Source organism: Oreochromis aureus, linkage group 17 (genome assembly GCF_013358895.1).
Source record: "Oreochromis aureus strain Israel breed Guangdong linkage group 17, ZZ_aureus, whole genome shotgun sequence".
In the NCBI taxonomy this organism is placed as follows: Eukaryota; Metazoa; Chordata; class Actinopteri; order Cichliformes; family Cichlidae; genus Oreochromis; species Oreochromis aureus.
Genome location: NC_052958.1, coordinates 684,595 through 697,103, shown reverse-complemented (window position 1 = coordinate 697,103; position 12,509 = coordinate 684,595). Strand labels below are relative to the sequence as shown.

The 12,509-nt window shown below is 43.7% G+C and overlaps 1 protein-coding gene across 3 annotated transcripts in view; it reads left to right on the top strand.

Moving 5' to 3' along the window:
- Nucleotides 1-12,509, top strand: part of lmo3 (LIM domain only 3) — a 55,619-nt gene that overhangs the window by 38,049 nt on the left and 5,061 nt on the right. For all 3 annotated transcript variants that reach the window (XM_039600626.1, XM_039600625.1, XM_031754984.2), the window contains one exon: nt 4,351-4,476. In XM_039600626.1, the coding sequence (XP_039456560.1) occupies nt 4,351-4,476 (126 nt within the window). The remainder of the gene's footprint in view (nt 1-4,350; nt 4,477-12,509) is intronic.

The window sequence follows — 12,509 nt, the reverse complement described above, 5'->3', positions numbered from 1 at the left end:
TATTATCCAACTACTGATTCAGCTGCTGAATGGCAAAGACGCCCTCCTCACATGTGCCTGTGTACAGTGAGAGAAAGCTACAGTGTAACTGATGGTCCAAACAGTTGTTGTACAAAGCTGCTGTGCTCGAACACGTATTGTCTCTGCAAGTGGACAAATCAGCAAAAACTTTCATAAAATCCAGTTTTCTGCAAGGAAAAAAACCAAATCAGAAGAGATGCCACCCAATTTTCATTTCTCCGATGGAAATGCAGAATTCCTTTAATTAAGCCAACACTAATCCATCAAATAGGTCCTATTTGTTTTTCACCCAATTACTGTGTAACAAGAGATATGCTTCACTGTCTGAAGGTATGTTGACAATGGCCCTTAGTTCTGTAGATATTCATATGAGCACAATCTGCTTCTTTGCCCCTGGGAAACATCCTTTCTGAAGGTTAATAAACAACCCTGCATATCCCACGCTCCGAGTTCATTCATCAGATGGTGATCTCTTACAGACTGAGTGGCATGCTGTTTTATCATTTTAACAATGGAGGCTAAAAGTGCCTCCAGAACTCTGCCTAATAGGTTATTTTGTAATGTGATTTTGTTATCAGATATGTGTTTGCTCTTGCTAGCCTGGTCTTGGTCACTGAGTAGTAACGAATGGTCACATTAATGTCCCTGGAGCAGGGAACACAATAATAAGGTCCTCCCTGGGCAACAGAGCTGGCCACGTCCCATCTATTTCGATGGCACAAGCTGTGGCCCTGCCATTTTTCACTGTGGCGTATTTTTGTGACTGAAGCAGGGGCCATGTATGTCTCAGTGGAAAAATCCTCTCTGACACCTGTCACTCTCCTTCTCGTTCACCAAAAGCAACAGAAGTAGTTGCATCTCCATAATTCTCTCTAGGGAATTTCCCAGAATAATAAAATACATGCATGAGATACAGATGGAGTCAAACTTGTTTAACAGTGAAAGTAAATCCTGAGCTCAAAGCAGAAATTTCTGTTGATTCATAAAAAAAACTATTTCCGAACACGTTTACCAACGAACCGACCACTGAACGTTTGACTGTTTAAAGACCTGGATGACTGAGAACCTTCACAGACACTCTAACATCTATGAGACGACTAAAAACTCATTTTAAAAATAACAATGTGGAAATAAAGGGAAGACAAATAATTAGGCCTCATTCATAAACAGGGTGTAAGAACAAATCTGAGCATGAATTGTGCATACAAATCTTTTATGTACAAGTTTGTGATTTCTTGCCAGAATACAATAGAATAGAATAAGACAGCGGGAATAAATAACAAACAGGAGAAATAAACACAAAACAACAGGATGGCGGACATTAGAGGGCAGGTGGCAAAGTTCTTGGAAGTAGTGCAGATGATTTGGTCTGAGTAGAGTCTGTAGGAGTGGCCTGAGCGATGAGGTTACCCAGACCGTGGCTCAGATGGGTGGATGTTTGTTAATAATCCGAATGCCCCAGAGGAAGAAGCTGTGAGTCTGGAGGTGGACCCGATTCACCTGAGGCGCCGTTCGGAGGGCAGCGGGTCAAACAGGGGATGGGTGGGATGCAAGCGGTCAACTGTGATGCCGCTGGTTTTCCTGAGGCAGAAGAGGCTTACAATGGCCTCCAGGGCAGCCAATTATTTTTTGGGTGGTGTTAATTACCCTCTGCACAGCCTTCCTGTTCTCAGCAGTTGCTCCTGCGTAACAAACACCCAAGCAGTGGGAGCGGTATGAGGCCAGCAGCAGCTTCTGGTCTAGTTATTCTTCGTCAGGACACGGAGGAGGTCCATGATAAGTTCATTTGTTTTAAGAACGTTCAATATCAGGTTATTTTCTGAGGACCAGCGGGACAAATTCACTGCGTCATCTCTGTCAGAGAACCACCAATCCACTCAACCAGTATCATCAAGTATGCCGATGACGTTGGCTGAGTGGATTGGTGTGCAGTCATGTGTAAACAGGGGGTACAGTAGGGGGCTGAGAACACAGCTCTGCGGGTCCCAGTGCTGAGTGACAGCCGGGGGGGAAATCTTTGATGAGGTGGCTGGGGGATCTGATGGTGGTCCAGTGTTGTGGTCAGGATGTTGAGGATTATGGAGCTGAATGCTGAGCTGTAGTCCACGAAGAGCGTTCTCATGCAGCTCTTCCTATTCTCCAGATGGTTCAGGTCATAATAAACTCTGTCTTAGCAAATTAACTCATCTTTTAAACTGAATACTACTACTATTAGTAGTGGTGGTAGTAGTATAAGTTGTCTTTCCCAAAACACTGTAACACTTTACAAAACACAAACATGACGTGATGCATGTGTCCTCCAAACACACCAATTCAGTTCACGTAAATTGTATTTATATAGCACCACATTTCAACATTAGTCACCTGAAGGCGCTCTATATCAGAATGCTCTTTATTTGGCCAAGTTTGTGCACACTAATAAAGGATTGGACTGCGGTTCAGCTGGTCAACCTCCTTTTTCTGTACGTGGACTCCTCATCGTTCTGGATCAGACCAATGTAATGCTCCTCAGCTTCACCTGCTGCTTGTCCGTCAGGAAGCTCGTGATACAGTCACAGGTGGAGGCGGGCACTGTAAGCTGGGTGAGCTTCGGATGGAGATGTCTGGGATTACTTTGTTGAAGGCTGAGCTGAAGTTCACGAATAGTATCCTGACGTACGTTCCAAGTTGGTGGAGGTGATGCAGGATGTAATGCAATCCCATACTGAGTGCATCCTCAGCCAACCTGTTTGCCCAGTAGGCAAACTGCAGGGGGTCCAGCAGGTGCTCTGTGATGTCATTTCCATCCTTCCAATGGACTTTGTGACCACAGACGTAAGGGTGACAGGCCTGTAGTACTTTAATTCTGTGAAGGTGGAGAGTTTGAAACGGGGGGAACTTCACACAGCTCCAGAGATCTGTTAATGATCCAGGTGAAGATGAGGGGCCAGTTGGTTGACACAGGCTTTCAGGCATGAGTGTAACAGGTCCTGGACCCTTTTGGGTCTTTGTCTCTGGAAGAGCAGACGCACATCTTCCTCACAGATCTTTAGTGTAGGAATCAGAGGGGCAGGGGGAGGAGGACTCCAATTAGTCTTTTCTGTGGGTGTGTTGTTAGGGTGAGTAGATTAGTTTTTAGTTAGTTTAGTAGTTTTAGTTACCCTGATCTCCTATATTGTAAGACAAAGACCCTACAATCATAGAGCCAATGAAGAGAACCCAGTTTGTGAAAGATATGCTCTCCCTTTCTAGTCCCTGTCAGTATTTCAGCTGCAGCATTTTGGATCAACAGAAGACTTTTCAAGGAGTTTTTGGGACATCCTGATATAACACTATTCAGCAAAGGGAGTCAGTATAACACTGTAGCCTAGAAGTAATAAATGCATGAACTAGTTTTTCCCAGCATCGCTCTGAGACAGGATATTTTTATTTTAGATGATTTTAGATGATTTTTACATGAACAAATTGGAGTCTATTAGATAGATATGATACAAACCACTGCAGTGCAGTACCTGTAATACCTACAGCATGTTCTAATCGCTCTAATAGGATATTATGGTCAACAGTATCGAACGCAGCACTGAGGTCTAGCAGGACAAGCACAGAGATGAGTCCACTGTCAGAGGCCATAAGAAGATCATTTGTAACCTTCACTAAAGCTGTTTCTGTGCTGTGATGAGCTCTGAAACCTGACTGAAACTCTTCAAATAAGCCATTCCTCTGCAGATGATCTGTTAGCTGTTTGACAACTACTCTTTCAAGGATGTTTGATATGAAAGGAAGGTTGGAGATTGGCCTATAATTAGCTAAGACAGCTGGGTCTAGAGATGCTTTTTATGTAAAGGTTTTATTATTGCTCCCAGGCATTTGATATGTAGCCTATTAACAGAGAGAGAGACTGATCATATTTAATGGCAGGACTTCTTTAAGCAGTTTTGTAGGAATGGGGTCTAAAAGACACGTTGATGGTTTGGAGGAAATAATTACTGAAGTTAACTCGGAAAGATCAATCTGAGAAAGAGTCTAAATAAATGTCAGTGGTATTGAAAGTAGCTGTAAGTAATAATGTGTCGGTGAGATGGTTACTTTTTTTAAAATATTTTGTAATGATTAAAATTTTATTTGTGAAGAAGTTCGTGAAGTCATTACTACTTGCTTGGCTCAACAGCGCTCTCACACTATAATTATCCTTGAATTAATGCACAAAAGTATGAAAAATAAAAGCAGGTATGAGTTAGAAAACAGTTTTGAGGCCAAGTGCTAAGTTAGATATCTAAGGAGTTTTCCATTGATTCCTTACTTTAATAACTTACATATATTTTTGTTCGCATCTGTTCATTTGTGCCTCAGGTTGTTTGGTGTAACGGGGAATTGTGCAGCCTGCAGCAAGCTAATCCCAGCCTTCGAGATGGTTATGAGGGCCAAGGAAAATGTCTACCACCTGGACTGCTTCGCATGCCAGCTCTGCAATCAGAGGTGAGTGGACTAAACTTCTGCTCCTTTCTCATATCTGTACTCATGCAAATAGCTGGTCGGATAGCAAGGCACTGCTACGGTGTAGACTGTTACAATGTACTGCAGTTCAGTACAAGATGCACAAAAAGGAACATCAGCAACACATCATGATGCTCAAGATTTGTTAAAAACAGGGCCATAGTTAGCAGAGGTTGATTTAATTCAATTGCTATAGTTTTTTTTAAACTCATTTAGAAAATAAGAACTAAACAGTTTCCAGTATTTTTAATTTGCCTTGTTTCTTTTTTGTGGAATGGAGGGGGGCCACTGGAAACAGGCTCACAGTTTTATCTACTAATCAGATCAGAAGATGACTGAGGGACTCGTGGTGATGCAGCTAGTCCAAAAAGCCTTGGAATTTGTTAAACATTCATACACAGACTCATGAGACATGCATATAAGTATTTAACATTCAGGGGAGCCCATGAGGTTTCATTTTGCAGAACATTAGCTTCATTATCATCATGGAAACAGTGGAGGGTTTCAGAAGACACTTTTTGGAGGCAATGACAAAAACAGAATGTTGCCAGAAGTTTGTGAAGTGTATCGTATCTGTTTGCAAGGTTCATATGAATCACTTGTTGCTTTTCCGCAAATAGCTTTGTTGTAGCCACATAGAAACAGATCTCCCACATGCACACACATACCAGCCATACTAAGCATCCTAAAGGAAAAGAGTTAGTTTTACACAATTAGCACTGAGTAATTGTTCTGCCACTTCAGTCTTCAGCCTCTCCTAATAGAAGAAGTCAGCTAACTCGATTAAATTCAATTTCATTTATATAGCGTCTAATTACAACTGTCTCCTCGAGGCGCTTTATATTCTAGGGTAAAGACCTAAAACCCCAATAATCAGACGACCCCTATGGAAAGCTAATGGTGACAGTGGGAAGGAAAAACTCCCTTTTAACAGGAAGAAACCTCTCACAGAACCAGGCTCAGGGAGGGGCGGGGCCATCTACCATGACTAGTTAAGGATTAAGAAGAAGAGCAGTAGGAGAAGGCCAGAGTTTAAAATTAATAACTAAGGATTAACCAGAGGTTGGAGTCTCTCCCCCCCTGCCCACTGCAGCCTAAAACCTGCCCCCACAACAAAGGGTAGTCTGGAGTTTGCAGATGACTCCCAGTCTTGGGGCTCAAAGGGCCTGAAGGTGCCCAAGAGCCCATAAGTCACAGACCAGACATCTCAACATGGGCCTGCTCCCGCCACACTGGAGAAATCTGAACACAACCTAATCTTCCTCAAACAAAAGTACAAGCCGCTCGTACAGAGGGAATCAATCACAACGCTACTCATCAGGAAGTGGTCTCCAGGTCGTAACACTTCCAAGCTCAAATACACAGAGCAGCCATCAATAACAGCAGCCAAGACAGAGGTGTGGCAAAAGAGGTGGGCTACATGCTAAACCAAACACGAGAGCCACATGACCCTGTAGCCTTTTCTTTGCTAATGTCTGCTCTCTCAAAAACAAGATAGAGCTAAGAGAAAAATCCCAACATGAAATCAGTGTTTTCCTGTGATTTTTACAAAACCCGGACTGCTGCAAGTAAGCCAGACTCAGCCATCTATCTACAGACCCACTCAACACACTGTGGAGACCACACACATGCCTTGAGTACAAATAAAGGTGAAGGTGTATCAGTTTATGTTAACGATAGATGGTGTGTGGACATTCAGGTGGTGGAGATGATGAGCAAACGTCAAAATGCTGATGGTGAAGTGCAGACCTTTTTATTTACTGAGGGACTTCAGTGCTGTGTCTATACTTCCTGTTTACATCCTGCAGTAGCATGACATCATCACCAAACATGAGACTGCTCACCCAGATGCCATGTTTGTTATTTTAACAACTAGAACTTCTTGACTGTGCTTTCAAAGTCCCATCAACGTTCTGTAGCAACATGAGGGGCATGTAGAAGGCTGTGGCCCAAACCCAGCTATAGTTCTGTGTTCCTCTCAGTACAGGCAGCTCCTCAAACAGCCCCTCCACTAAATAAAATATTAAAGTTTGGAGTGAAGACACTGATTTGGTGCTTTAGGACTGCTTTAATGCCACAAACTCAGGTGTGTTTAAGATTGCTGCCTTAAAAGAGGACAGTTATGATTTACAGGAATATGAAACAATGGTTAATAGCTACATCAGCACTGATAATATTGTCCCAGTCAAATGCTGTAAAATATTTCCAAATCAGAAAAAGCACCTCAGCAACTTTTACGATCACAGTGGAGATCAACAAACTCATTGCAGTACTGAATGGGACCATTCCTGCACCATGAGGATGGGATCGCGCTCTAGCATGTCTTTAAAGTGGCAAAATTGATTGCTTTCCCATAAATACAGGACACTACCCCGGCACACAACATTTAATTAATTTACTTTTTAACGCAGTTGAGTGTTATTTTTGTTTTTACAGTTATTTTATTTTGCTGATTTTTAGGTTTATCTATTAATGGTCTGGGGTCTCTGTGGGGAGGGGGAATGACAGCAGGGAGGCTGCAGAGAGGTGTCTGCAGGACTAAAAGTCTGCATCCTTGTCCCAACTCTGGATAGTTACATTTGGGGGGGCTTAATAAATACTGCCAGATTTCTAGAAATGAAAGCTGCTCCACCTAAAGTGGGATGGATCTCTCCTAACAAGACCAGGTTTACTGCAGAAAGATTCCTGATCATTTATGAAGCCCACATCACTTTCTAGACATCACTCAGACAGTCGGCCGTTTAACATATCCTCATCAGTCAGACCCGGGCAGGTCAGCCCTTCTCTCCCACATTAAAATACATTTAAGCCAGTGTACATCTCTTTTAATATTAGGGCAGTTCATAAACTGTCAAATAAAAGTAGTGCATCTCATATATGTTGTAGACTGAAAGCACCATTTAGATGCCTCTTCTCATGTTGTGTGTAGAATGAAGGACCCAAATTCAAATTTCAGAGGCAGACTTGATGAAACAAGAGTCGACCCTTTTATTTGGCTGATGGAAGTCCAACATAGCAGAAAATTAACATAAAAATAACAGAAGCACAGAAACACACGGGGAACAGTTTGATGCAAAACAGGATGAATGAAAACACACCGTTTATACCAGGCGTAGGGAACGTTAGTCCTCGAAAGCCGGTGTGCTGCAGGTTTTAGATCTCACCCTGGGTCACCACACCTGAATCAAATGATTAGTTCATTAGCAGGCCTCTGGAGAACTTCAGGACATGTTGAGGAGGTAATTTAGCCATTTAAATCAGCTGTGATGGATCAAGGACATCTAAATCCTGCAGGACACCGGCCCTCGAGGCCTGGAGTTCCCTACCCCTGGTTTATACTAAGGCTACGTTCACACTGCAGGTCTTAATGCTGAATTCCGATTTTTTGATCAAATCCGATTTTTTTGTCTGCTTGTTCACACTACAAATAAAATGTGACAGCAAACGCGCTCTAGTGTGAAGCCTCAAAGCGTCCCGCATGCGCGAAAGAAGACGTCACACACAACGCGCTCTGTTTAGACCCAGACCAAACAGTGTTGTTTGACTGATGGCCTTAATATAAAGACTTGTTTTGGATTTTTCGTTTCCCAATTTTGCTTTAAGTTATAAAGTTATTGTGTTATTTACATATGGCCTAATAATGATCCTTATTGCTGTTTTAGAGAGGAGCGGTGCTTCAAAGGATAGTGTCAGATTTCTGTCAGAATCTGCAGATTATACAGTACAAATAAAGTGTTCACGTTTCTCCAACGTTGTCTTCCCATCAGTTTCACTAACATCTACACTGGATGGCCAGGAAGCGTTTGCGATGTCTCCTCGGGCGCTGATAATTGGCGTCTGTCTTGTGTCAGTGACGTAAAAAACTGATTTACTGCGACATGACCGTTCAAACAGCAGTCGCTTTCTAAAATATTGGATTCAGTAAGTACCACATACGAACGTGACCCAGATCGGATTTGAAAATATCGGATTTGTGCCGTTCACACAGTCATACCATGATCGGATATGGGTCGCATAGGGTCAAAGAAGTCGGATTTGATGCGCTTTCGCCTGCAGTGTGAACGTAGCCTAAGACACAAGGAAGCTAATCAAGAGAAGAGGAAACGGGTGGGGAACACAGCTAAAACTAATTAAGAGAAAAAAGGTAAGGTCATTAAAACTAAAAACAGATAATGAAGGCAAAACACTACCAAAATAAAACAAATTTAAAAAACGGCACCAACCACAGTGATAAAGAAAAGCAAAAAATATTATACTCATCTACAGTTAGGCTGTTATTTTAGCATCAACAATTTAGATGCATTGTAGACCCTACGGTATATTATTGTAGGGTCTACCTTACAATATAAAGCGCCTGCCTGACTGTTGTTGTGATTTGTATTTGTATAAATAAAACTGAATTGAATTTCTCTCGATAAGATTCTGTTGTCTAAAAGTCTGTAAGTCTAAAATGTGTTGCCAGTTAGTGATGACCTCAGCATTGCTAAGTCCTGTCTTAGTGGGTCTCTGAAACATAAACCCGGATTAATTGGGTGACCTGTTATTTATTCTTTCAGCTTGAGATCTGTTCTGAAATCTTACTGAAGTTTCTCTGAACGGTTTCTTTGCATTGTTAGCATGGAGATGTGTTACTGTTCTTTGTCTGGCATACTCATCTGATGCACTGTTCACTTATATCAATTTTATCATCTCCATCAAACACGCTAGTCCCCTTGACCCATGGACCCTTCAATAAAGCAATCTAATTTTACAAATGACCCAGAAATGTCTCAGTGGTGCAGCAGAACATGTGAAACATGTGAAACAAATGAGCTGACAGCGAGATCATTTGAGGTTATCAAGTCTAATTATTCCCCAGTCCTGCAGACTGGTTAGTTAGAAGCTATGCTAAAGTCTTCAAGCTGAATTCCTACACCCGGGTTTGGATGTACCGCTACTCATGCACAGTCATTCAGGCATGTATTCATGCCATTAGTAGGTTTGTGAGTACATCCGCACCACAGTATCCCACAGATTAAAGACAGAAAACTCAAAGTCAGTGATTATTCTGATTTCACACCCACACGGGCAGTTTCAGGAGGAGGCCCTGCTGGGCCGTAACAGTCATCACCATTATTAAACTGACAGCCGCATTTTACTTTCCATGAAAAAAGGATCTGGAGCTCAACCCACTTCAGGCATAAAATGTTTGTCACAAGGAAAAGTAATTTCTTTAAAATGATAACTGAAAAATTACTTTAAAATGGTGTCAAACTGAGGGACTAAAGGGGACTAGATCCAGTACGAGGTCTATCAGTGAAAATAAAGGATCCCCACAGTGGATCTGAATGTGGACTTACTCTGTTAAACTGGACAAATCTGTGATTGTGGCCTTCCCACTAGCCAGACCTGTTAGTTTTTCACTAGCTAGCTGGGAAAGAGAGCAACAGTACTGTCCTAGAGCTAACAAGACACACAGCTGCTTCTGAGGAGAGAAAAGATGTTGGCAATACTGGATGTAAAGAATAAGGAAGGAGATATGAGACTCCATCCAGCAAGCAGTTACCCACAGATCAGCCCTGGGGGACAGCTAATCAATGGGGCTGTTGTCAAGTCTCATCATCTTTCCTGTGCTGGCCCAGTTTCTCCAATAAGTCAAGGCCACAGCCCAGAGAGGCTCGGGAAGGTTACAGTTAGCAAGGTGCAAAGGAGAGCAGGACTGACGACAGTCTGGGAGAAGGCCAGTGCTGATAAAGGTGGAGGCTCCACTCTGATGTGGTGGAAGGGGAAAAAACAGACAGCATAGCTAAGCAGAGACACCGGCCTAACAGACAATAAGAGGTCTTTGTCACTTTGTGCCTGTGTTGGTAACTGGGCATGTGCAGCCAGTGTGTAAAATAATTCAATGTTTATTATGTCATTGCTGGCAGAAGAAGAAAAATCTGAAACGAACATAAAAATGAAATAATTGCAAGTGTAACAGGTAACCAAAGGTAACAGTTTGACAGTCATAAAATATTTAGTTTTTTAATTAGAGCTTGTAGGATTTGAAGGTACAGTCACTTCAGTAATCAGCACTGCTCTCCTGCCTGGTGTCTTGAACAAGACATGGGTAACCACTTCACTGGGGCTATCAGGTCTTTAAGCCCCCCTCTGCTGTTACCTAGGGATGGGTATCGTTTAGGTTTTATCCGATACCGGTGCCAAACCGGTACTTTTGAAACGGTGCCGGTGCTTAAACGGTGCTCAAACCGGTGCTTAAAGAATGGAGAACACAAAATTGGTCCAAAAACCTCTCATGTTCAGCTGTTTTTTTTGTAAAAAGATAACAATGTTAGCCTTTTCTGCAGCTATAGGGCATATATGGTCTCACTCTTGGCTGGAAGCAGTGCTTAATCAATGGAAAAAACACAAACTTTGTCCAAAAACCTCTCATGTTTAGCTGTTTCCCACTTTTTCTTTGGTCATTTTAGCCTTTTTGGCCAGGGTGAAGGGAGTATCTGCCATCAAACAAGAAGACAGCCGCATGTAACTACGACGGTGTTTGCTAGTTCACCTTACATGCATTAATGTAATAATGTGGTTAGCGTACTCAACGTTACACACGAACAACATGAAATAAGACATGGGAAATAAGATGGCGCCGGTGAGGTCGGCTGCCGTCACGACTGCTCCGACCACCTTTTCTTCGTTTTTGTTTTTTAAGTTAGTTTTCAGCGTTCTTACATCGTCAAATTCATCACCATTGGGTACATTAGGTATAACAGTGACACTCTTGTTTCTATTGGTATACAATGTACTCACAATTCAAGTTTTAACTCCGGATCCGAGCTGGCCGAGTGAGATCTTGAGGGAGAACAAAGGGACGCGACGCGAAGCGGCGGCCTCGAGGGGGAAACGAGCGGCGCCAGGAACAGGCTGAGAGCTCGTGCACACCGCACACCTCTGCCTAGCATCCTGCTCGCCAACGTCCAGTCACTGGAGAACAAGCTTGATGACCTCAGGGCCAGGATAAAGTTCCAGAGAGACATTCGGGACTGCAATCTCCTCTGCTTCACCGAGACATGGCTGAACCCAGCGGTGCGGACCACGCCATCCAGCCGGCCGAGTTCTTCTCGGTTCACCGCATGGACAGGACACGGGACTCGGGAAGTCAAGGGAGGCGGCGTGTGTTTAATGGTGAACAACAATTGGTGCAACAGCGCGAACGTTGTTCCTCTCACACGCTCCTGCACACCAAATCTGGAACTACTGTCCATCATGTGTCGTCCCTTTTATCTACCTCGAGTTTACATCGGTCATTATAAGTGCCGTTTATATACCACCACAAGCGGACACGGACACTGCCTTATGCGAGTTGCATGAGGCTCTCACCCGCATCAGACACAACACCGGGACGCCCGGCGCTTATTGTGACGGGGACTTCAATAGTGCCAACCTCAAAGCAGCGCAGCGCCGAACTTTCACCAACATATCACCTGCCCCACCAGAGGTGAAAGGACACTGGACCACTGCTACACTACGGTCAAGGACGGCTACAAGGCACAATCTCGCCCTCCGTTTTGCAAAACCGATCATGCCGCCATCTTCCTCATGCCAAAATACAAACAAAGGCTGAAACAGGAAGTTCCGGTTCAGAGGAAGGTCGCGCGCTGGACGGACCAATCGGTGGTCAGCGTTACAGGACGCACTCGACGACGCAGACTGGGACATGTTCAGGAACAGCTCCGATGATGACGCCAACGTGTTTACGGAAGCGGTGGTGGGATTCATCGAAACCAGCGGATGATACCGTGGAGACAAAGACCATCACAACGTTTCCCAACCAGAAGCCGTGGGTGGATAAAACCATCCGCGACGCTCTGAGATCCCGCACCGCTGCCTACAACACGGGACTCGCGACGGGGACATGGACCCGTACAAAGCCGCTGCCTTGGCGACGCATGGAAGGCGGTGAAAGAGGCGAAGCAGCGCTACGGAGGAAACTAGAGTCACAACTCCAACAGAGTGACTCTAGGAGCCTGTGGCGGGATTAA